Consider the following 23,574-nt stretch of genomic DNA (forward strand, 5'->3'; position numbering starts at 1 on the left):
ATGATGTAGGGAAAGATAGGTCAGAGGAACTAATTGATACGTAGAAGAGGCTGATAAAGACATTTAAACAAATCCATAATTTAATTTTGTCAAGTATGCTACCCAGGATTAACTGTGGGAATGAAGTTATAAGTTGATCATTACAGCTAAATAATAGACTTAGGTTAGTACGTAAGGATGAACAGATTGATTGGTTGGGATATGTTCAGTTGATGGGAGCTTTTTGGAATAGATGGTTTATATTTAAATAAGAAAGGGACTGGCTTATTTGCTACGACTATTAACTCGTCTGTGGAAAATGTTTAAAACTAGGGTTATATAGTGGTGAAGGACAGGATAAATTAAATATAAAAGAAAAAGATGCAGAACAAAGTTTATCGTACAAAATGAGTATAGGAGTGGTTATAAGGTCAGGTTTAATTGTTACCATTGTGATGCTAAGAAATAAAACAGATGACTAGAGCACTAAGAGGAATGGATGATTTTGATATAATGGGAACAACCGAAACATTGTAAAACGCAGATGATGTTGATGACAGAATGTTTTTTGAAATACAAGTTTACAGGTCATTTTAAAACGATAAAGTATGACAGAGGGGTGGAGTTGTTTTATAGGTAAAATTTGAGTTACATCCTGTTACAGTTGAGGATATCAAAAATAATAGAAAGAAGATTGAATCCATTTGAGTTGTTGGAGATATTGATCAAATACTGTGGCTTTAAAAAAATTTGAGGTAAAGATCTTCCTCAGAGAAAGAAAAGGATAGCTGCAAATAAAAATAAGGTTAGCTCAGAAAGAGTATAAGAGATAAAATTAAAGAAAAGCATAATAAATTTGAGATATTTAAATTCACTGGTGTAGCAGAAAATTTAGAGTGTTATAGAAAATCAAGAAACTTTAGTTAAAATGAAAATTAGGCCATCAAAAAGGATGTATGAGGAAAGGTTGGCTGAAAGTTAAATATTAACAGTAAGGATTTATTTAAGTACATTAAGGGTAAACAAAATATTAGAATATGGGATAATAAAGGAAATCTAGTATCTGATGACTGGATTATTAAACTTTGTTTCTTCTGTGGCTTTTTAATAAGGAATATTTAAGCAGTATTCCACATCTGGAACACTTAATAGATGGCAGATGGGTTTGAAGTACGATAAATGCATAATATTGCATGTAAACTATCATAATTTGTATAGTAAGCATGATTTGGATAGGAATAACCTTAACAGTGTCATTGAAGAAAAGGATCTTGGTGTAATGATTGATCAGTTACTTAAGCCATTCAAGCAGTGTGCTATTGCTTGTGACAGGGCAAATAGAGCTTTATGTTGTATCTCAGAAATATTGAATACAGGTCTCAGAAGGTTATAATTTCCTTGTATAGATCACTGGCTTTGAGTATTGTGTACCGGGGGAAAGATACTGAACCCTTCTAAATGGTTCAAAGAAGTGTTAATAGAATGGTGTTTGGGATGGAGAGGTGTCATATGAGGAGATATTAAGATCCTTGATTGTTTTTTCTTGAAAACAGAGTTAAAGGGGATCTGATTGAGGTGTTTCAGATTGTGAAAGGTATTGCTAATGTTCATGCATCAGAATGTTTCATACTTAACAGCTAGAATTACAGAACTTTAGGACAGAAATCTAGATTTAGGCAAGAATTTTCAAACAGGATGGTTGGCCTATGGAAAGGGTTGCTTCGGATATTGTAGAGACAGTACATCTGGTTAAGTTTAAAATAAAACTTAACAGATGTGTGAATGAAAAGGGCTAACTACAAATTCTTAAATTTATTAATTTAATAGTTTTAGTTTGGCTTAGATGATGGGACAGCCAAAATGAACAATAAAGCTTCTTGTTGTCCCTGAACATTATATTATGATATTTCAAAACGGTGTTTCGATATCTGTGAGGAGCACAGTGCAGATAGCCCCATGTGTAGCTATGTGCTAAACTACAGACACACAAAAGCTTGTCCAAATAACATAATATTTCAGTTATTGCTAAAAACAAGTTAATATTTTAACTCTCAAACACCAGGTAGCAGCATCAACTGATGACGGACGCATTTTAAGGGTTAAACTTTGATAATTTTAGAAGTATTTGTTGTATTTTAAAATAACGTAGACGTAACTCTCGATTCATAAACAGGAATTGCATTTAAACATACTGCATTATTAGCCTTTTACTGTTAAGTTTTAAATGGCAGGAAGTAGCTTATCATTACTGTGGAACAAACTATACATCTAGTATTTTACGAAGACTATGGTCAAATTGTTGGTGTAACGAAGCTAGATTTGTGTTAAAATAATTATTCATCACAATTTAACACCTCTCAATAAAGTAAATGTTGTGTTACTTTATTTCATTTAACTTATTTTCAATGTCCTAGGTTAATATATTTTATTAAATAAATGGATTACATTCAAGTTTGTTTTCTATTGTATCGTCCTTGAACATACTATGAAACTTTCATATTAAAATGGTGCGGATTATGTTATATCAAAGGTAAAATATTCGAAATAATTATGAAAACGTTGGTACCAAAAGGCAAATATTACGGAATTGTTCCCAGATTATTATAGTAAAAATTGATTGACCTAAAGTATAGTCCCGAATTGAAAATTTGCACTATTACTATCTGTTGCTATACTAATCACATAGAAGTATTGAAAACAGTACTATTCTTAGTAGTGAGTGCACCTTTGGCTTCCTCGACATAAATTATATATTACGAACAAGTAAAAGATCAGTTTTGGCTAGTGAACATTCCTCAATGCGACATATTTATGGGTAATTTTATATTTCACTAGAGATTGTATGTGAAAGTAAAATAATACTGTTGATAATATAAAACAACTTATCAAATATGATAATAAGTAACTCAGGATGTGGTTATTACAATAATTTAAATGTAGGTACAAGTGTAAATTTTCCCTCTAGAACAACAAGGCACGAATAAGTACGAAGTGGCTTTATGAAATGTTTATCTACTAACAAAATACGACTTCGGAGAGGTAACCAAACCAAAGACTGAAGTGGGATATGTAGAGTTAGATAGCAGTTGATGAAAGACCATTAGGTTTTCGAATGTCCAACTGTTGTCTTTCCTTTGGTTATTTTGGATGTCAGTAGTGGCTGTTGGCTATTCAAACTGTCAAGTGTAAACTAATGTTGTTCATTTGTTTGGAATATTGGTAGCTGGTTGGTTTCTGTTTTAGATCCAAAGGACAAACACAATTTGTTTTCAGAACTTCATAAGCAACAAATAAAGGAAGACAGCACAATGGAAGTACTGAAAGTTGTGTAAAGAAGAATAGACTGAAAGATTTCAGTTAATTATAATTACATAATATATTATTATTAAGCACACTATATTTTAATACAACTGTAATAGTTGGTCAATCAACCGATATAATATTTACAAGAAACAGAACTTTCAAGCATACCATAATTGTTTGTTATATTTGTCTTGATTAACTCTCACGATAAACTATTTAAATGGATCAGAAATAGTGTGGTTGAAATACGTTTGTAAACTCTTCTTCTTTAAAAACCTTCTGGAATAAATAAATAACGTCATGTTATTAATGTAATGAGAATAATATTCTCATAAATAAACTGTAAACCATCCTAACTTTGTACTGTGGAATATTAAACCAGTCGCTTGAAAGAATACTATTTTTCAGTTTGTATTGTTACTCTCAGAAATAATGTTTAGGAACAATAGGAAACCTATTGGCTTATCTCGACTGAGGACCAGCATGGCCACCTGGTTTGGGCGCTCCTCACGTATTCTCAGGATCGTGAGTTCCAGTCTCCGTCACATCAAACATGCTTGTCCTTTCATCCGTGGGAGCGCTGTAATGTGACAATCAATTTCACTATTCATTGGTAAAAGAGTAGCCCAAGAGTTAGCAGTGGGTGGTGATGACTAGCTGCCATTCCTCTGATCTTACATTGATAAATTAGGAACAACTAGCGCAGATAGCATTCGTGTAGTTTTGCGCAAAATCAAAAAACAAACAAACTAATAATCCTCTCTCTTCCATTCTCTAAACTAAACTAAAACTGTTAATAAATAAATAAATAAAACGAATCTTAAAGCCAGTCCTTATCAGTCATACACTTATAAAGTTTTAAAGTGACTTAAATTCACTCTTTCCAGAACATTCTCAAAGCCAAGCATTCTTTTTAAAAGATTAAAGTGACATGGCTGAAGATAACCCCTACCCTGCCAAAATTTATAATTTTATCCCCTAGTTCTATGCTAAAAATGATGCATCAAAACTACCAATTCCCATTTCAATCCTAAACGCTGCCATCAGATTCACTCTAATTTTTCCTTTTTTCAAGTGAAAGTAATTTGAGAGTTTTCACCCCTCCTTGTAAAACAACCAAACTATCACAGATACCATACTAATAGCTCTCTTCTGAACTTTTTCCAATAATTCGACGTCTTTCCTAAGGTAAGGAGTCCAAGACTGAACAAAATATTCCAAATGTAGCGTAACTAACGACCTATACAAAGAAATTATAACCTCTTTAGATTTGTATTAAATATTTTTGTACATACAATTTGAAAATCTGTTTTTTTTTGCCAATAGCGACAGCACATTGTTTTGATGGTTTTTAGGGACTGATCAACTATTATACTGAGAGAAGTTTCTTTCATGATACTGTTAAAGTTATTTCCATCCGAATTACATTTATAATTTAGATTATAATAACCCACATGTAATATATTGCATTTATTACAATTTAAGCCCATTTGCCATTTATTTACCTAAGTCGCTAAATGATCTAAATCCATTTGAAAAGCAGTAGCATCCTCTTCACAGCAAGAAACATCCAATTCTTTAATACATCTATTATATCATTCAAGTAATTTATTTACTATTACTTTATCTGTGCCATTGGTGTAAATCACAAAGAGCAAAGATTCCAAGATTGAGCCCTGAGATACTCCACTTGTGATATTAATCCAGTTTAACAGAACTCCACTTGTAACAACTCTTTGCTTTCTTCCATCCAGTCCCTTTTATATTCAATTAGTCAATTTATTACTCACAGCTATAAAGAAGTTTTCTCCAGTGTTGTATTTGTCAAATGCTTTCTGAGGATCCAGATATAACAAATCTACACTCTTACCCTCGTCAAAGAATGTTAAGAGGGTTGTCGGGCAAAATGTTCCCTTAGTGTTGTTATTCAATTAAATACTAAACATTAATCAGTGATGATGAGAAAACCCATTGTAAAAAACATTGTCAAATTACATTATAGAGCATCTTTTATCGGACTTTCTAAAATGTTTTTTTACAACTTAAGCAAGATAATTGGCCTATAATTGCTGGTGCAATATCTAATTACCTCTCTTGAAAACAGGAGTGACATTAGGTAATTTCCAATTCGTTGATACATGTCTAATATTCAAGAACTTACAAAGAAATTGTGGCAAGCGATTCAGATATTAAATCCTTCAAAACCATAAGGTAAACATTATCTTTCCAACGACCCTTTTCCTTGTTTAAACTCCTCAGTTTTATTTTAACAAGCACAGAATTTATGCAGTTATCTTGTTCAACTTTGTTTTCATCTATAAATTGTTCATATCAAGAATACTGATTAAGTCTTTATTCTTAAATACTAAAGAGAAAAAGCATAATTTTGTAATCTAGGCAATTCATAATTATTAAATCTAAGCCTTCTTTTGTCATCCCTCAATAGAACTATTTCCATCCTAACATGTTTTTACCACTAATGTATTTTAAATATCCTTACTGATAAGTTATTTTCAGCTAACGTTTTTCCTACATATTTTTTGGATGTCCTAAAATCCTGCTTGACTAAATTTCTTGATTTGCTATAACCTTCTATAATACTAGTCAGTTTAAATTACTTAAGTTTGTTATGCTTTTCTTGACTTTTATCTCATATCTTTTGTAAGGTAACCTGATTTTTACTTGTAGTTACTCTTTTCTTTCTGTAAGAATTATATATTTATTTCAAATAATTTAATATGTTCTTTATTTTTTTTCACGTTTGCTTAGCTGCCCAGTTCATAGCAGACAATTCATATTGCACCCCTTCAAAATGTTCTTTTTTGACATTTAAAATCAAATATTATTATTGCAGCAAAACATCGAACGTAATTGAGCAATGATAACTTGTAGTTATGTGTTACCCAGTTTTCATCCTCTCCATTCATGTATTAGAAGAAAACAATAAATCTAAGATAGCATTATTTCTACCAGGTTCCTTGATCAACTGGTGAAGAAACCAATCTTGTATAGTTTCCATGTTTCTCTCTCTCATGGTTTGACTCTAGCATATCCTAACCAATATGACTGAAATGAAAATAAACCATAATTATGAAATATTAATCTCACTGTAGTGTTTCTCACAGATTCCATCAGGTTCATGTGATGGTCTGAAACAAATTTCTATTAGGAGATTTTCCCTTGATATCCACTAACAGAAACCCAAATGAATTCAACCTACTTGCTGTTATCTTTAGTATTCTCATTTTACACAGGATGTAACTCACATTTTACTTATGAAGCTACTTCTTCTCTCTTTAGTATTGTTTCGATGAAATAACCTATAATAATGTATTACATAGACATTCCTGTGGTCAAAATCATCCACATTTAATGATGTTTTAATTATTTACATTATATCTATCTTCTATTCTTACCATTGCCAAAAAGTATCTATTTTATTTCATATGCTTTTAACATTGCAAGCATAATTAAACTTATTCTTATAGCTACTTCAATACTGCTTCCCTTAGTTAAACTTTCCACTACGTTTCAGTTTTGTTTATCTTTACCCTCACCACTATTTATTCCTAATTAGCTTCCAGTCCAGTTAATATCCCTTGCAAACATGTCAAACCCTTTTCTTCTAAAAGACTACATCGTTTCCATTATGTCTCTTGATTTGTCACTTCTGTGTTCCACCTGTATCACAGACTAGCATAATCTATTCTTTTCTCCTTATTTAACCTAGAGACTATTCTATCAGCATGCGATATCAAAGAATAACAGGAGGAACATAAATATTAAAAAAACTAACGTTACTTCCATGAGTGAAAATATTAACACTGACATTCCTACTTTCAACATTACTATGGAAAGAGGAAACAGGACACACAATGAATCTATAAAAGTTGGCGGTAAAGAGTCTGAATCGACCATAAATCTGACTGACGGTGATTGTGCCAGGTGGGTGGGGGAGACAGTACTTATTCCCGACCTCCCTGAAACAGTCCACTTAAAGCAGGTTGAAATAAACACTATAATGCGAAAATATGCTTGTACTAAATGTAACAACTGTACAATGTAAACAGTCAGCAAGTACACTTCATACGATCACCAAAATTCACGAACACAGCTCCAGGTTTCGCACAACGGAAAATTTCATAGTGAGAAGACAACTACCAAAACAGTACATTATAGAGTGAAAAAACTGTCGTTAATTAAACTCAGACACAACATGTGCATAACTCTGTCAGTTATGTTAAGCCTTCAACTGTTTGATATATTTATTTAAGGTAACTCTTTATTTAATTTTAGTGTAAGTGCTTTTTCAAATTCTATGTTTTTGCAAAGACGCGTGCCGAAATATCGTTATATACTAGTGTATTGTTTTGCTATCTAGCGACGTAAGATTAAACTATTATGAAATATGGAAATAATACATGTTTATTTTGAACTCGCTGCTAAGTTCTAACTTTCCTTGATGTTATTTTAACACAAAAGTGAGTGTGTTTGAAAACAGAGATATATTATCGTTATATATTAACTGATCTGATATATCCTCTTCGAGAAAAAAATGGAATTAGTACTTTCAAAATATAGAGTATAATACATTTAATTACATGTCCTGATCATAGTAGGCGCAGCATAGCCAGATGGGTTAAGGCGTTCGACTTCCCGTCGCGTCAAGCATGCTCACCCTTTCATCCGTGGGGTGTTTTAATGTGACGGTCAATCCCACTCTTCATTGGTAAAAGAGTATCCAAAGAGTTAGCGGTGGGTGGTGATGACTAATGGCCTCCCTTTTAGTCTTGCACTGCTAAATTATGGACGGCTAGCGCAGATAGCCCTCGAGTAGCTTTGCGCGAAATTCAAAACAAACAAACCCTCTAGCCTTACCCTGCTAAATTAGGAACGGTTAGCGCAGATAGCCTTTGTGTAGCTTTGCAAGAAATTAAAAAAACAAAGTGAGAAAATAGTATGTAATGAATAAGTACTATTTACTGAATTAAATTAAAAAGTAACAACCCATGTATTAGTACTTTGGTATTATATGATTTTTATATCTGTTAATCGTTTTATATGTATTTAATTGATTATGGATATAACACTGTTATGGATATTTAATGTTTATTGGCGTAATATTGTTAATGCATTTTCCGTCAGTTTATTTTTACATTTATGTTTTTAATAATAATGTAAATGTATCATTCCTTATTATGCTTTGTTGAAAAATATGAACAGTAAATACCAAAAATTTAAAATTCTTAAATTAGGTTTCCTAAAACCGTACTTCTATATGCAAAGTTCTCATCATCTGACCCACTCATTGTGTTCAAAGTTTAATTATTCTTATATTAACAACATTCATACAACATAATTCTTCGATTTAACGATAAACCAGTTAAAAGCCAATTCAGAATCAAACAATAAAGAAAAGAAAAATTAAAATAATTATGGATATTTAAACAAAAAGTGATTCCAAGACAACATTTGAGTAAGATGGATATGACAGTATATCCATACAGTATAATTAATATAAATAAATAGATACAAATCTTATATATTCTCTGAGATAAATAACAAACCTTGCAATTTACTGAAAAAGCGAATAACTCGGTGAAAGTAGTAAACTGGATGACAGACTAGAATACGCGTTTACTGCTCAGATTGTTATAAGATTTATCTTGCTAAACAATACACAAGAACTAATAGTGTGTTCATATCTGCATATCGTTAAATTTCCTAACTAAATGGTGGTTAAATGTAAGTGTAAGACATCTAACCACACCACACATGTAATATACATTCCAAAGTTAAATCTTCCAAAGTTTGGATTAGTGAGTTTCTTTTTCTGATACACCTTTCAGCTTGAAATGTACCAGCTCTGCCTTGGAATTATTTGGAGTTTGGTTTCTTTCCACTTCTGATGTTTTTTGGGATGATGTCTTTTGGGGTGATGTCCTTTGTCGTATTTGCTCTATTGTTACTGAATTTAGTTTCAATCCTGCTAACAACTTTCCTAGTGCACAATTTATTCGTTAATGGATCTTGTCTCTAATGTGGTATGTTGGTGCTTTTTCCCCCTTTGGAATAAGGTTGTGCATGGATCACTGATCATTTTATCTGATATTCTCAGTGTGCTTGTCATTGTCAGAGAGTGGATAGTGGTTTGATGTTCTGTCCTCCCTTTATCATTTTATAGTCACATAACATTCTCATTGGATTGAGCAGCAGCATCCTCATCTCCCTTCAGATTGTATTTGGGCTCGTATTACTATGTGTCACGTTGCCCTGCATCTTCAAGCCTGTTGTTGGCATATTGTTCACAATATTTTTCCTATTTGGAAGCATCTTTAGCTTCATGGAATCAGTGCTTCAGTGTGCTGCTCACTCTGTGATGTTATTAAAATAAACTTATAACAGTAAATACGCTACACTCTACATTGATATTCTGTTGTATGAATTACATGTGATGAGACAGATGCTGAAATGTTAAATCATGGTTAAGACTAGGCGTTGATACAAAATAAACGAATATTGCTACTTCTGATATTCTAATCCCATAATATTACTTTTTTAAATTTATACATGTATGCAATCTCTTTTGAAATGTTGGCTTAATTCCATTTGTTGTACGAAAATTTTCATCAGTTCCTAGAGCGTGATCTGCTGTTTTACTAGGAGACCTTCTTGCTTAATAATATAATGTTTTCAAATTTAGAATTCTTAAATATGGGCAAATACGAATAAATATGTCGGTGGATACTATTCGTGAAACGGTGTCTGAACGTTTTAAATATTATTCTATAGTATGTGAAGAATATATAGTCCTTGGTTGACAGTATGTGTATTATTTGTCTAAGAGTCTTCACAAAGTATGGATACACCTTAGTAAATGAATTAATTATTTCTCTAAAGTTCGATGGTAAAGTGTAGATATTTAAGGAGAATTTCCACAAAAAAAAATCAGTATTTATTGTCAGGTTTTCTAGGAAGTATTTTTATTTGCCTAAAGTGTATTGATTCAATGTAGTTATTCGTATGAAGCCTGGAGGGCAGATAGGTACATAGAATGCTGCCGAGAAAGGAGAATTCTACATGAAGTCTCCAGGGGGCGTCCCATAGAATTTTCGGACACCGTATTGGTTCTGTATTATATTTAGGGTCAACTTTGTTATTTTACTTCAATATCCGTTTATTTATTAACGAGCAAAGCTTTTAAATACGTAAAATGAATAGTTTCGTTTCATCTCGTACACTCGATAGACTCAACAAATAACCCGAGTGGCTTTGGTATAATAAAACACACGCATTTAGTACAGCTTGTACATTTGAATAGCATATGTCGTGATTTGCTCATATGGTTACTCACACACTAGTTTAACTTACAATCTAGGTAGCCTTTAAACGAACTGTTTTTAAAGTAAAAGTAAAAACATTAGAAATCATTTGTTACTTTGATTTTATTTACAAAGTATTAAATAATGTACAAATCACTAATTAGCGATTGTATAGAGTTCCAAGGCCTACATAATAATCCTATAAGTTACAATAATCACATATATTACAATAAACATTACGACTGTGTATTCATCACATACCAGTAACAAAAATGAGAGAATAGATAAAAATAATATTTTTGTTTCCTTAAGTTATGTGATTATACATATATTAGTTTATCTTACAATTTACGTAGTTCTGAAAGTCAAGAATTACTTCTCCCATTGGGCAACAGTCTTTGATTCATCTACAGTCACCTTCGAACCTAACAGAAGCTAGTTAGGACGGTTAACTGTTACTTGTATACATTTATCTGTGTGGAAAGTATGAATACTTACTTTGTTTGGGTGTGCACAAAATGTATGAGTTTTTATTTGGAGTGTCAGAAGAATTATCGCGTATTTGTCTTTAGAGTCCCCTCTATATAAAGTCCCCCTAATGGACCATAATGTCAGCTTTATGTATGTTTGAAATTTGTATTTTTTTTTCTCTTAAAGTTGTTGGCTGAATCTATATTTTGAAATACTGGTGTTTTGGACATATAATGATTTAGGGGCAACCTGTAATGTTCGAAGTAGAAGGTTCTCTATTTATTTTACTTTCAAATTTGGATAATTTTCGAAAACTGATTACTATCAAATACAATGTTCAAGATGGAAGTCTGTATCTCTTAGATACAGCCCTAATTGAACTTATACTTCAATTATTTTTTCTACCCTGGCAATCGTACAGAATAGAGCATAATTATTATAAAACAGGTAGTTTTCCAAATGTTTAGACGAACAGTATTATGAATAATGCTAGTTTTTTTATACGTAAGTACTAGTGAGTTAGAAACTGGTAATTTCATTATAAAAAACGTTTCTTTGTAAAACATTAACATAGTATCATTAAAAGTATTAAGTGACAAAGCAAGATGTGTAGGTGATTATTTATGAAATATCTTTTAGTAAAAATAGTTCCATTACCAAAATAATTAACAGATAAAGATCGAAATATAGAGCATACTATCTACAGTCGTGGATGACTTATCATTTGAAATTCTACAATTCATTTTATGACTATGGTGTTTTACTAGTGCAAAACGAATTTTAAGAAAAAAAAGTAAGAATTGGAGCACAAAAAGTCAGGAAACAAGGAAGGAATGGGCATGATAACATCGCAACACTTGATATTTTTTACATAGTACAACCTCATAGCCAAAGTTTTTACCATTCTTTCTTCAAGTGTTTTATTCTAGTTTAGTAATTGCTAATACTACAAGAAAGTTGTATATAGTTAATCTTTTCTGTTGTATATTTTATTTCAGCAACAAAGTACAGAAATACAAACATAATCAAGTTACAAGAATCTTAAAAATATATGCCATTATAAGAAGAGTATCTGATGTTGAAAGTGAGACAGAAAGCTCCAATAGCCATACTTTGGTTGTTTGAGACATTAGAACTATATGACTGGTAAGGAATTGGCTAAAATAATAGTATCAAACCATTGATTTTTGAAATTTTAAATTTTATTCAGCATCTAAGAAGCACTGGCTACTGGTAAAACTCAATTCAAGTCCATAATTGGATCAAATAATGTAACATACATTATTGATTAAATAACATTAAAAGCGTTTGAAATCCTTTCTCTTTTTCTGAACCTAAAGTCGGGCATTACTTTAACTGAAACCTTATGGTTAGCAGTGTCTCTAAACGATAGATGTTTCTTCTCACAGTTTATTAGCAGTGTCTCTTAATGATAGATGTTTCTTCTCACAGTTTATTAGCAGTGTCTCTAAATGATAGATGTTTCTTTTCACAGTTTATTAGCAGTGTCTCTTAAAGAAAGATGTTTCTTCTCACAGTTTATTAGCAGTGTCTCTAAACGATAGATGTTTCTTCTCACAGTTTATTAGCAGTGTCTCTAAATGATAGATGTTTCTTTTCACAGTTTATTAGCAGTGTCTCTTAATGAAAGATGTTTCTTCTCACAGTTTATTAGCAGTGTCTCTAAACGATAGATGTTTCTTCTCACAGTTTATTAGCAGTGTCTCTTAATGATAGATGTTTCTTCTCACAGTTTATTAGCAGTGTCTCTTAATGATAGATGTTTCTTCTCACAGTTTATTAGCAGTGTCTCTAAACGATAGATGTTTCTTCTCACAGTTTATTAGCAGTGTCTCTAAATGATAGATGTTTCTTCTCACAGTTTATTAGCAGTGTCTCTAAATGATAGATGTTTCTTTTCACAGTTTATTAGCAGTGTCTCTTAAAGAAAGATGTTTCTTCTCACAGTTTATTAGCAGTGTCTCTAAACGATAGATGTTTCTTCTCACAGTTTATTAGCAGTGTCTCTAAATGATAGATGTTTCTTCTCACAGTTTATTAGCAGTGTCTCTTAATGATAGATGTTTCTTCTCACAGTTTATTAACACTGTCTCTAAACGATAGATGTTTCTTCTCACAGTTTATTAGCAGTGTCTCTTAATGATAGATGTTTCTTCTCACAGTTTATTAGCAGTGTCTCTAAATGATAGATGTTTCTTCTCACAGTTTATTAGCAGTGTCTCTAAATGATAGATGTTTCTTCTCACAGTTTATTAGCAGTGTTTCTAAACGATAGATGTTTCTTCTCACAGTTTATTAGCAGTGTCTCTAAACGATAGATGTTTCTTCTCACAGTTTATTAGCAGTGTCTCTTAATGATAGATGTTTCTTCTCACAGTTTATTAGCAGTGTCTCTAAATGATAGATGTTTCTTCTCACAGTTTATTAGCAGTGTTTCTAAACGATAGATGTTTCTTCTCACAGTTTATTAGCAGTGTCTCTAAACGATAGATGTTTCTTCTCACAGTTTATTAGCAGTGTCTTTAAATGATAGATCTTTTTTCTAACAGTTTATTAGCAGTGTCTCTTAATGATAGATGTTTCTTCTAACAGTTTATTAGCAGTGTCTCTTAATGATAGATGTTTCTTCTAACAGTTTATTAGCAGTGTCTCTTAATGATAGATGTTTCTTCTAACAGTTTATTAGCAGTGTCTCTTAATGATAGATGTTTCTTCTCTATTTTTATTATAATTCTCATGTAACAGCTATTTTCATGTTCTCACATATTATCATCAGTTTCCCTTAATGGCTGTATGTCTCTTCTCCAATATCAATAATAGTCTCTATTAACCACTAAATGCCTCTTCTTCCATATGTTTATCCATATCTCAAGTGGAACAATAATAGGCTTGCAGACTTACAACGCTAGATTCCGGGTTCGATTCTCAGTAGTGGACATTAGCAGATAGCCCAAAAAGACTTTGCGCTAAAAAGAAATAAATCTCTCTCTTAAGGGCTAGATGCCTTTTTTCTTACTTCATTATCAATCATACATAATGGCTCTTCTTTCATCTTATTATCATTCCCTCTTCAGAGTTAGTTTAGCTTTATTACAATGTCTTTTCATATAGACAAGCTATTTTCTCTTCTTCTTTCTTCTCCCCAAAACTTTCCAATCTACAACCATTCCTTGACGGAATGTCTTCGAACTTGACATGGTTAAAACATGATCCAGAACGCTCAGACATCTATTTTTGTTTTACTTCATGTGAGGATTTTAGGTATCAAAGAACTAAAAACTGTATATTTTGAGCTTTATGCGCTCATATTTAGAGAAATTTAAATGAAAATAGCAACATTCGTTTAATAAAATTACATGAAACAAACTGTATTGACATAGTGCCTAATTTTGAGAATACTTGGCTAATTGATTGGCGTCATCTTAACTAATTTATAAGGAATTTTTCTACAGTTTCTACACATCGACAAACAAAAAATGATGGCTTTTTCTTTTTTTCACAGGTGATCAATATGTCACAGAAATCATAATTTAAAATAATATATCCAAACGAAGTCAACAGTATGTAAAATTCTTTACATTATAGATTACCAGAGTTGGATCTAAGACTTCAGATAATTCTTTCTTTTTGTCAAAAGTCCACACAGGCCTGTTCAGTTACTTCAGAACCCAGATAAAAAACTAATTATTTTGCCTCCACTTGTTTATCACAATGAGATGAGTGATAAATTCACTTATGTTACCCCCTGGGTTACCACAGTTGTACCCAGAGATTTCAATAATTATATTTTACGTCAGAAGTCCACAGAAACTGGTTCATTACTTTAGAAACAAATTGACCAGATGAGTTATTCTTCTGAATCCCCTCTGTTACAATAGAAACTGTGAAACTCACTTGAAAATCACAAGTATAACCGTTGATTATCACAACTGTATCCAGAGCTTTAAATGATTATTTCTATGTTTGTTAAGGTCCACACAGACAGTCTTATTTACTTTAAAACAACTTTTGACGAAACAAATTATCCCCCTTTATCTCTGTTATTAAAATACAAAGTGTGTGAAAGTCACTTTAGATATGACCAAAGTGACAATCATGTAGGCTAACTTATTTTCACTTTTACTTTTATCAGTTTAGTTACTTATTCTCTGTATCTGCACGTGTTTATAACACGAAAAAGAAAAATCTAAAATATCAAGCCCTCTAACAGCAACAATGTTAAACACAACGAGATAAGCTTAAAATCTTTGAGTAAGGTGACGTCAACAATATTGCAAAATCCCTAGTACAACAATTAAATACACTTTTATTATGAAAATTAAATAATTATTAAATGTTAAATCTTTGAATAAACTAAGTGATAATTCTTGAACTAAACAATCTGTATGCAGGTCTCAAACACTGATATAAATCGTTTTTAATTTTTCTCCATTTTAAACAATTTTTCTGGTATAAATATTGGCCATATTGGTTTGTTTTCGTTTGTTTATTTTCTGGAATTTCGCACAAAGCTACTTGAGGGCTATATGTGCTAGTCGTCCCTAATTTAGCAGTGTAAGACTAGAGGGAAGGCAGCTAGCTAGTCATCACCACCCACCGCCAACTCTTGGGCTACTCTTTTACCAACGAATATTGAGATTGACCATCACATTATAACGTTCCCATAACTGACAGGGCGAGCATGTTTGGCGCGACGGGGATGCAAACCCACGATCCTCAGATTACGAGTCGCACGTCTTAACACGCTTGGCCATGCCTGGCCTGGCCATGTTGGAGTTAGGCAGAGACGTGTGGCACTGACGAATGTTGGCGGTTGTAGCTTGTTGTTTTATTGCTTTGAAACTAGAAATTATATGTAATAGACGAGTTACAACTGATATGAATATATTCATTCTGAAAAGTGCTGGACAAATATTTATGTACTAGTACTGCCTACGGTGTGCTTAGTCCCTATAGTTTGATTGTGGTCATAGAATTAGTATTGTTTATATTCCATTTTCGTTGAAACCTCACTAATCGTGTAGAACTTGCTGATTTTCAAGAACAGTTTTCCTCTCAGGACTCTGTTTAGCTCACACCGGTAAAACTAAAGTAAAATAAACAAATAATTACTTTCAGTTTATAAGCTGTGAACAGCTTTTGAGCGCAAGACTAAATATCTATAAGTTCTATATAATTTTCAGTAACATTGATTATTTGTTAACAGTTTTAAATAACACAAATAGTACAGTTGACGTTTGTTTATAAAAGTTTGGTTTTAAGCTTTTACTATTTCTCGTCAAGGAAATTATTATCATTTTCTACAAGTTTTTGAAAGAAATTATGAATTATTGTTTACTTTATTTATCCTGAAATAACTTTTGTATGATACCTGACGGATCTTCTAGCAAATATCTGGTTTAAACAATGTTTGTTTGAGATAAATTTATATTTAGAAATGTACACAACTTATACTGTTTAATCTGTATTGCAAAATTCCCGCTTATTCACTAAAGTAGTAGATTCTTGAGTGTAATAATCAACAATATATGTGTGTGTAAACATAAACACTGGGGTATCGTCTATAGTCTTGTGTAGACTGAAATTTCTAGAAACTCTCCTCGCGCTTATAAATGTAACAAATGCGATGCACCAAGACAGTATATATTATCGGTCTGATATAGTTGGTATACTATAAACGTCAGAAACTATAATCGTGATTAATACTTATACATCTGTAACTTCAGACATTTGACCATGAATGTTTAATGATTTCGAATACTACAAAGCATTCAACTTCAGAGGATTCACATCGGACATTTGTATTTTTTGCGAAGACGTTATACAACTTCAGTGGTGAAACATTCGACATGTGATTAGCAAAGAATGAAGAACTCAGATCTAGCTAGCTCTCTGTTAAATGAATTGTACCTACATCAACTCGAAATTAACCTTAATAAGACATCAAGGAAATTCCAGACTAAAAAACAAAGACTTTATATCGTTTGTGGGTTTGTAAAGCTTTTGTTCATAGGTCATTATTTGTAATAACCGTTATTGTAACTTCTATTATTGTTTGTTTATCAAAATTTATTTCTATTGAAAAAGAATGTGTTTGTATCAAACTTGTTGGGAAATATCACAGGATTCATATTTGTATTTGTTTTAGTTCTAAATTTAAATTTAACTCAGTTTCAGGCTATTTGAAATATTAATACATAACAAATATAAAAAGTAATTCTTTGTTACTTGAAACTTTAAAAATCGTCAGCATAAAATCAAACTAATTTTAAGAGTTAAGTTGGATTATAATGATTTGAAGTATAATTATGGTGTGTTTAACAAGAGTGGACTTATAATGATGTGAAATATAGTCATTATTTGTTGCATCGGAAACGGTGTCACCATGAAATATAACTGTTGTTTGCTCCATCAATAAAGTTTTATGTATTTCAAATCAATCAAAAATTTAAAATATTTTCAACAACACCTCAACTAAACATCCCTTTTTATTTACAGTGCGTGAATTTGACAGTAAAAAAGCACAACACAGTATTTTCATTTCCATGAAGAAAACTGGGATTTATTACTGGAGAAACTTCTAAGACATTTAGCTAACAACATTAATAAATAAAACCTATATGTAGGAAGACGTGAATTAGAAAATCTGTTTACCTATTTTTTACGTTGTACTCCAAAAAACTAAGAATTGTCTGATTAGAAAGTAACCCGACTATGCTGTTTGGCAAAGACACTGTATTTTGTTCAAAAGTTTAAATGAAGTCTTTAACACAAATTCTTAAGAATAATTATTATAACACGAATTATTATTCTTAGGAAAGTTCAATTAGTCATTAAATTATTATGAATATTAATGATATTTTCAAAAGGTCTAACGTCAAGTGTTGGATTACAAACACCTTTACCTATTATGTTTTGAAAATAAACCAAATATACAGAAAACTTAAGAAACAAGCTTATTTAAATAAAGATGATTTTAGAACAGTAAAAAATTCCGAGGAACCACTACTGAACTATTTTCTAAATGTTAGTAAATTTTGTATTTCTTCCATAGTTGATTTTGAAAGTTGTTCCTAACGCTTAAAAATACACTGAATTCCAATAAATCTACATTTCAAGCCAGTCATAAGGCATTTCTTGTGTTTGAGCCACTTTGGAGAGTCTGACATCAATCGGTTTGTCTGTGTCGTAGAGAAAAGGAGACTGAAGAAGAATACCGAAACTGCCAGCAATGCATGCAATGGAAAATATCCAGAGGAATAGTCGGTCCAGCACCATAGCAACATACTTCCAATCATCTTTTATCTGAAATATACATAAAGTATGTAAATTATATCTGAAAACTTTCTGAGTAATAGAAAAATGATTCTATGACAACCTTCGACTTATATATAGCAAAATAATAAATTTAAATTTGTATTGTTCTGGTATTTAAAATATTTTCTAAAAATAGACCCATGAATGTTTTAAATTCCAATGTGACCATTTCCGGCCATGTTGTATTTGATGATTGTCCATGTCAATAATAAGGCTGCAGTTTACTTTCTATTTCAAAAGACTCCTTTTGAAGGTTGTCACCTACTAAAGGCAAGCCCTCCCTTCTTACTTCCATGTTCATGTATGGTGTAATAAAACAACCATTTTTCAGCATATATTTCAAGTCTAATTGCAAAAAAAAATTCATAGACTCTGTGTTATGCAGATGACTTGATTAGTATGTCTTCGAAAGGAATAGTTCGAATGAGTGTTTCGTTTTCCAGTGGCTCGAGCAATTTCATCTGTATCCCCAACGTTCTCCCCATTTTATCCCCATTTGTTCTCCCAACGTTATACATGAGATACCCCGTCTTGGAAAATCTAAATACCCAACCAAAATCTGAGTGTTACATACCATTCAAAAACGCAATCAATATTCGGTGATATCACAGTACCTACAAATTAATAAATACTGCCAAAAGGTAATTATGATATATGGCATCCAATATTAATTTTATACCGGCTGTAGTTGTGATATGAGTCGCTTATTTAAACAATCAAAACAGTTCCAGATAATGTACTCAATGGGGGGTATATAACGGACTAAAATATTGTTAAATTTTCTTAATAATAATAATAATAAAACACGAAATTAACTACATGAAGAACTGTTTAAAAGTTTTGGAATTTTCATAACATAATTTCAAGTAATTTAGAAGTACAAAACAGATTATTAAAGAAGATTCCCAAACGTATTATAAACGTTTAATGTAATTAAGTTCGTGTTTTCTTCATTATGAAATAACTTTTTTTTCAAAACATCAGTTGATTATTGTTATAAATTTATTTGTATATCCAAACAGCTAAAATTATTGGAATATATTTTATGGAATAATAATAATATAAAGAGAACAACAGAAATTACTTGTTCCAAAGTGATAGTTTGTGATTTGCAAGAAATTGAGGAATTAATCTATGTTTTCATAGGGTGTGTGTGTGTTTCTTATAGCAATAGCAGAGCCACATAGAGCTATCTGCTCAGCCCACCGAGGGGAATCGAACCCCTGATTTTAGCGTTGTAAATCCGGAGACATACCGCTGTACTGGAGGGGGTCGTTAAGAGTTTGTTTTTGAATTTCGCGCAAAGCTACTCGAGGGCTATCTGCGCTAGCCGTCCCTAATTTAGCAGTGTAAGACTAAAGGGAAGGCAGCTAGTCATCACCACCCACCGCTAACTCTTGGGCTACTCTTTTACCAACGAATAGTGGGATTGACCGTAACATTATAACGTCCTTACGGCTGGGAGGGTGAGCACGTTTGTTGCGACCGGGATTCGAACCCGCGACCCTCAGATTACGAGTCGAACGCCTTAACACGCTTGGCCATGCGGGGCACGTTTTCATAGGAAAAGAAAATACTTACACTGTCAAAATCATCTTGATTGTCAATATGTTGAGCAATAAACATTGCATTATGAATGGTCTTTTCCATTTTTTCCGGTAATCTTCTTTCCAGAAAACCTGGACTCGATTCAAGTTCTTGAATAATGATTTCCTCTGCTGTAGACCGACCAAGAGGATTAGAAATATTTTCTCTACCTTGACAAGGCCCTTGTCTCTCAGAAACACTAGAAGTTCGACCTTTTCTGGCATTATCCTGGTTATCGTCTTGTTTGTCGTCATTATCATTATAATTTTTGTACTGTGGTTCTCTCATGAGAAGAAGTTTCGGAAGCGTTCGGATGAATACCTTCCTGACCCAGGGTCTCAATTTATGAGTGGAAGGAGATCTAAAGTGTACATTTAAAACCACTATAGTTACCAGGACTGTTACGGTGAGAAGAATCATGGTAAAGAGAAGATACTTTCCCAGAAGTGGCAACGCTAAAGAAGTGGAGGGAATAATTTCAGAAAGTACTAAGAAAAAGAAAATTAATGACAGAAGAATGGAAATACATAATGTAACTTTTTCTCCACTGTCGGAAGGAAGATAAAAAACTAAGATAGATAAGCAACCTATGCCTACACAAGGAATGATTAAGTTAACAGTGTAAAACAAAGTCTTGCGGCGTAATGTGATGTTAAACGTGATATCCGGATATGGCTCATTACAACAAGCGTAGTATTTCTCTCTACGCTTGGCTGGTACAGACATGATATCCCATTCTACGCTTAAGTAAAATTTGGATAAGTCGATTCCAAGAGGCACGAGGCTGGTGTTTTCTACTTCTTCCAAATGCCGTAGATCAACCTGGAAGAAAACGAGACAAACAAATATGTTTCCGTCACTTTCAAAATAGGCAAGGTCAACTCAGAAAATCAGTTGTAGTTTTGAACAAATAACGTTTGTATGATGGGTCATTAAATTTTTTTGAGATCAAGAGGAAAGGATTTATTTGCTTTATTTAGATATTTACGAAATAATATACATAAAATATATCCACAAAATAATGCATATATTAAACCAACCGGCACATAAAATCTAAAGCGGAAGCAATAAAAATAACTTTTCCCTTACGTTTATTAGTTAGAAATCTTCAATGACTCTTATAGGGCATATTAGTACATTTTCTAGAGGCAAAAGTAACTTTTAGGTTGAAGTCATTTTAGCTGTTTTTCTGTTTTTAGCTTTTAGTTTTGTTTTCTATTGACGTTCCACAAATACATCAGTTGAAAATAGATAAACGACTTTTCTCTACACAAAATAACAATTAAGTAACATCATTAATGGTAAGTATAATTATTGTTTGTTGCATCAAGAACGGCAAGGATTTCCATAGTTCACTTTTTAACTGGAAAAAATAAAAATAAAATTGTACATTATTGGAAATAATATGTCCTATAAAAAGTCCTCATAGTTCACTTATTAACTAGAAAAAAGAAAAATTAAATTGTACTCGACTGCAAATAATATGTCCTAAACAAGTCATCATAGTTCACTTATTAACTAGAAAAGCTCACTTGTATTTTACAAAAAATAAAATCGTTTAGAGAGGTCCTAACTTTTCACTCTTTAAGAGGAAACGTTCACACATACATTTTTAGGAATGATATGATTTAATGAATTCCTTACTGCTCAGTTCTCATCGTGGAAAATTCGATCACACTTAATTTGAAAATGCCAAGACTTAGATAAGACAGTAGCTCACTTTTTAATTGGAAAATTTAATGCTTATCAAAGCGATGAAGAGATAAAAGCAGATTCATGAAAATAAAGTTTGTTATATAAGTGACAAAGTCATTTATAGATACTTATGTTTATTTTATAAAGGTTGTTTATAAGTGACAAAGTAATTTATAGATACTTATGTTTATTTTAAAAAGATTGTTATATAAGTGACACAGTAATTTATAGATACTTATGCTTATTTTATAAAGTTCGTTATATAAGTGACAAAGTAATTTATAGACACTTATGTTTATTTTATATATGTTTATTTTACACAATTTGTTATATAAGTGACAAAGTAATTTATAGATACTTATGCTTATTTTATAAAGTTTGTTATATAAGTGACAAAGTAATTTATAGACACTTATGTTTATTTTATAAATGTTTATTTTACCCAGTTTGTTATATAAGTGACACAGTAATTTATAGATACTGATATTTATTTTATAAATGTTTATTTTATAAAATTTGTTACATAAGCGACAAAGTAATTTGTAGATACTTATGTTTATTTTATAACATTTGTTGTATAAGTGACAAAGTAATTTATACATACTTATGTTTATTTTATAAATGTTTATTTTACACAGTTTGTTATATAAGTGACAAAGTAATTTCTAGACACTTATGTTTATTTTATAAAGTTTGTTAAATAAATGACAAAGTAATCTATAGATACTTATATTTATTTTATAAATGTTTATTTTATAAAGTTTGTTATATAAATGACAATGCAATGTATAGATTCTTATGTTTATTCTATAAAGGTTGTTATATAAGTGACAAAGTAATTTATAGATACTTATGTTTATTTTATACAGTTTGTTATATAAGTGACAAAGTAATTTATAGATACTTATGTTTATTTTATAAAGTTTGTTATATAAGTGACAAAGTAATTTATAGATACTTATGTATATTTTATAAAGTTTGTTATATAAGTGACAAAGTAATTTATAGATATTTATGTTTATTTTATACAGTTTGTTAAATGAGTGACAAAGTAATTTATAGATACTGATGTTTATTTTATAAAAGTTTATTTTATACAGTTTGTTATATGAGTGACAAAATAATTTATAGATACTGATGTTTATTTTATACAGTTTGTTATATAAGTGACAAAGTAATTTATAGATACTTATCTTTATTTAATAAAGAGTGTTGTATGAGTAACAGTGTAATTTATAGATACTTATGTTTATTTTATAAATGTTTATTTTATACAGTTTGTTATATAAATGACAAAGTAATTTATAGATACTCATGTTTATTTTATAAAGTTTGTTGTGTAAGTGACAAAGTAATTTATAGATATTTATGTTTATTTTATACAGTTTGTTATATGAGTGACAAAGTAATTTATAGATACTGATGTTTATTTTATAAATGTTTATTTTATACAGTTTGTTATATAAGTGACAAAGTAATTTATAGATACTTATGTTTATTTTATACAGTTTGTTATATAAGTGACAAAGTAATTTATAGATACTTATGTTTATTTTATAAAGTTTGTTATATAAGTGACAAAGTAATTTATAGATACTTATGTTTATTTTATAAAGTTTGTTATATAAGTGACAAAGTAATTTATATGTACTTATGTTTATTTTATAAAGTTTGTTATATAAGTGACAAAGTAATTTATAGATACATATGTTTATTTCATAAAATTTGTTATATAAATGTTTATTTTATACAGTTTGTTATATAAGTGACAAAGTAATTTATAGATACTTATGTTTATTTTATAAATGTTTATTTGATACAGTTTGTTATATAAGTGACAAAGTAATTTATAGATACTTATGTTTATTTTATAAAGTTT

At 30.9% G+C, this 23,574-nt stretch overlaps 1 protein-coding gene across 3 annotated transcripts in view; it reads right to left on the reverse strand.

Annotated features, from left to right (window-relative positions):
- Positions 1 to 17,630: 17,630 nt before the first annotated feature.
- The window catches only part of LOC143247044 (acetylcholine receptor subunit alpha-L1-like), a 100,511-nt gene continuing 94,567 nt past the window's right edge, over positions 17,631 to 23,574 (reverse strand). For all 3 annotated transcript variants that reach the window (XM_076494367.1, XM_076494366.1, XM_076494368.1), the window contains 2 exons: positions 19,995 to 20,822; positions 17,631 to 18,401 (listed from right to left, as the gene is read on the reverse strand). In XM_076494367.1, coding sequence (XP_076350482.1) covers positions 18,204 to 18,401; positions 19,995 to 20,822 — 1,026 coding nt within the window. In that variant the 3' untranslated portion in view covers positions 17,631 to 18,203. The remainder of the gene's footprint in view (positions 18,402 to 19,994; positions 20,823 to 23,574) is intronic.

The sequence above is a fragment of the Tachypleus tridentatus genome, chromosome 3, assembly GCF_004210375.1.
Source record: "Tachypleus tridentatus isolate NWPU-2018 chromosome 3, ASM421037v1, whole genome shotgun sequence".
Lineage (NCBI taxonomy): Eukaryota > Metazoa > Arthropoda > Merostomata > Xiphosura > Limulidae > Tachypleus > Tachypleus tridentatus.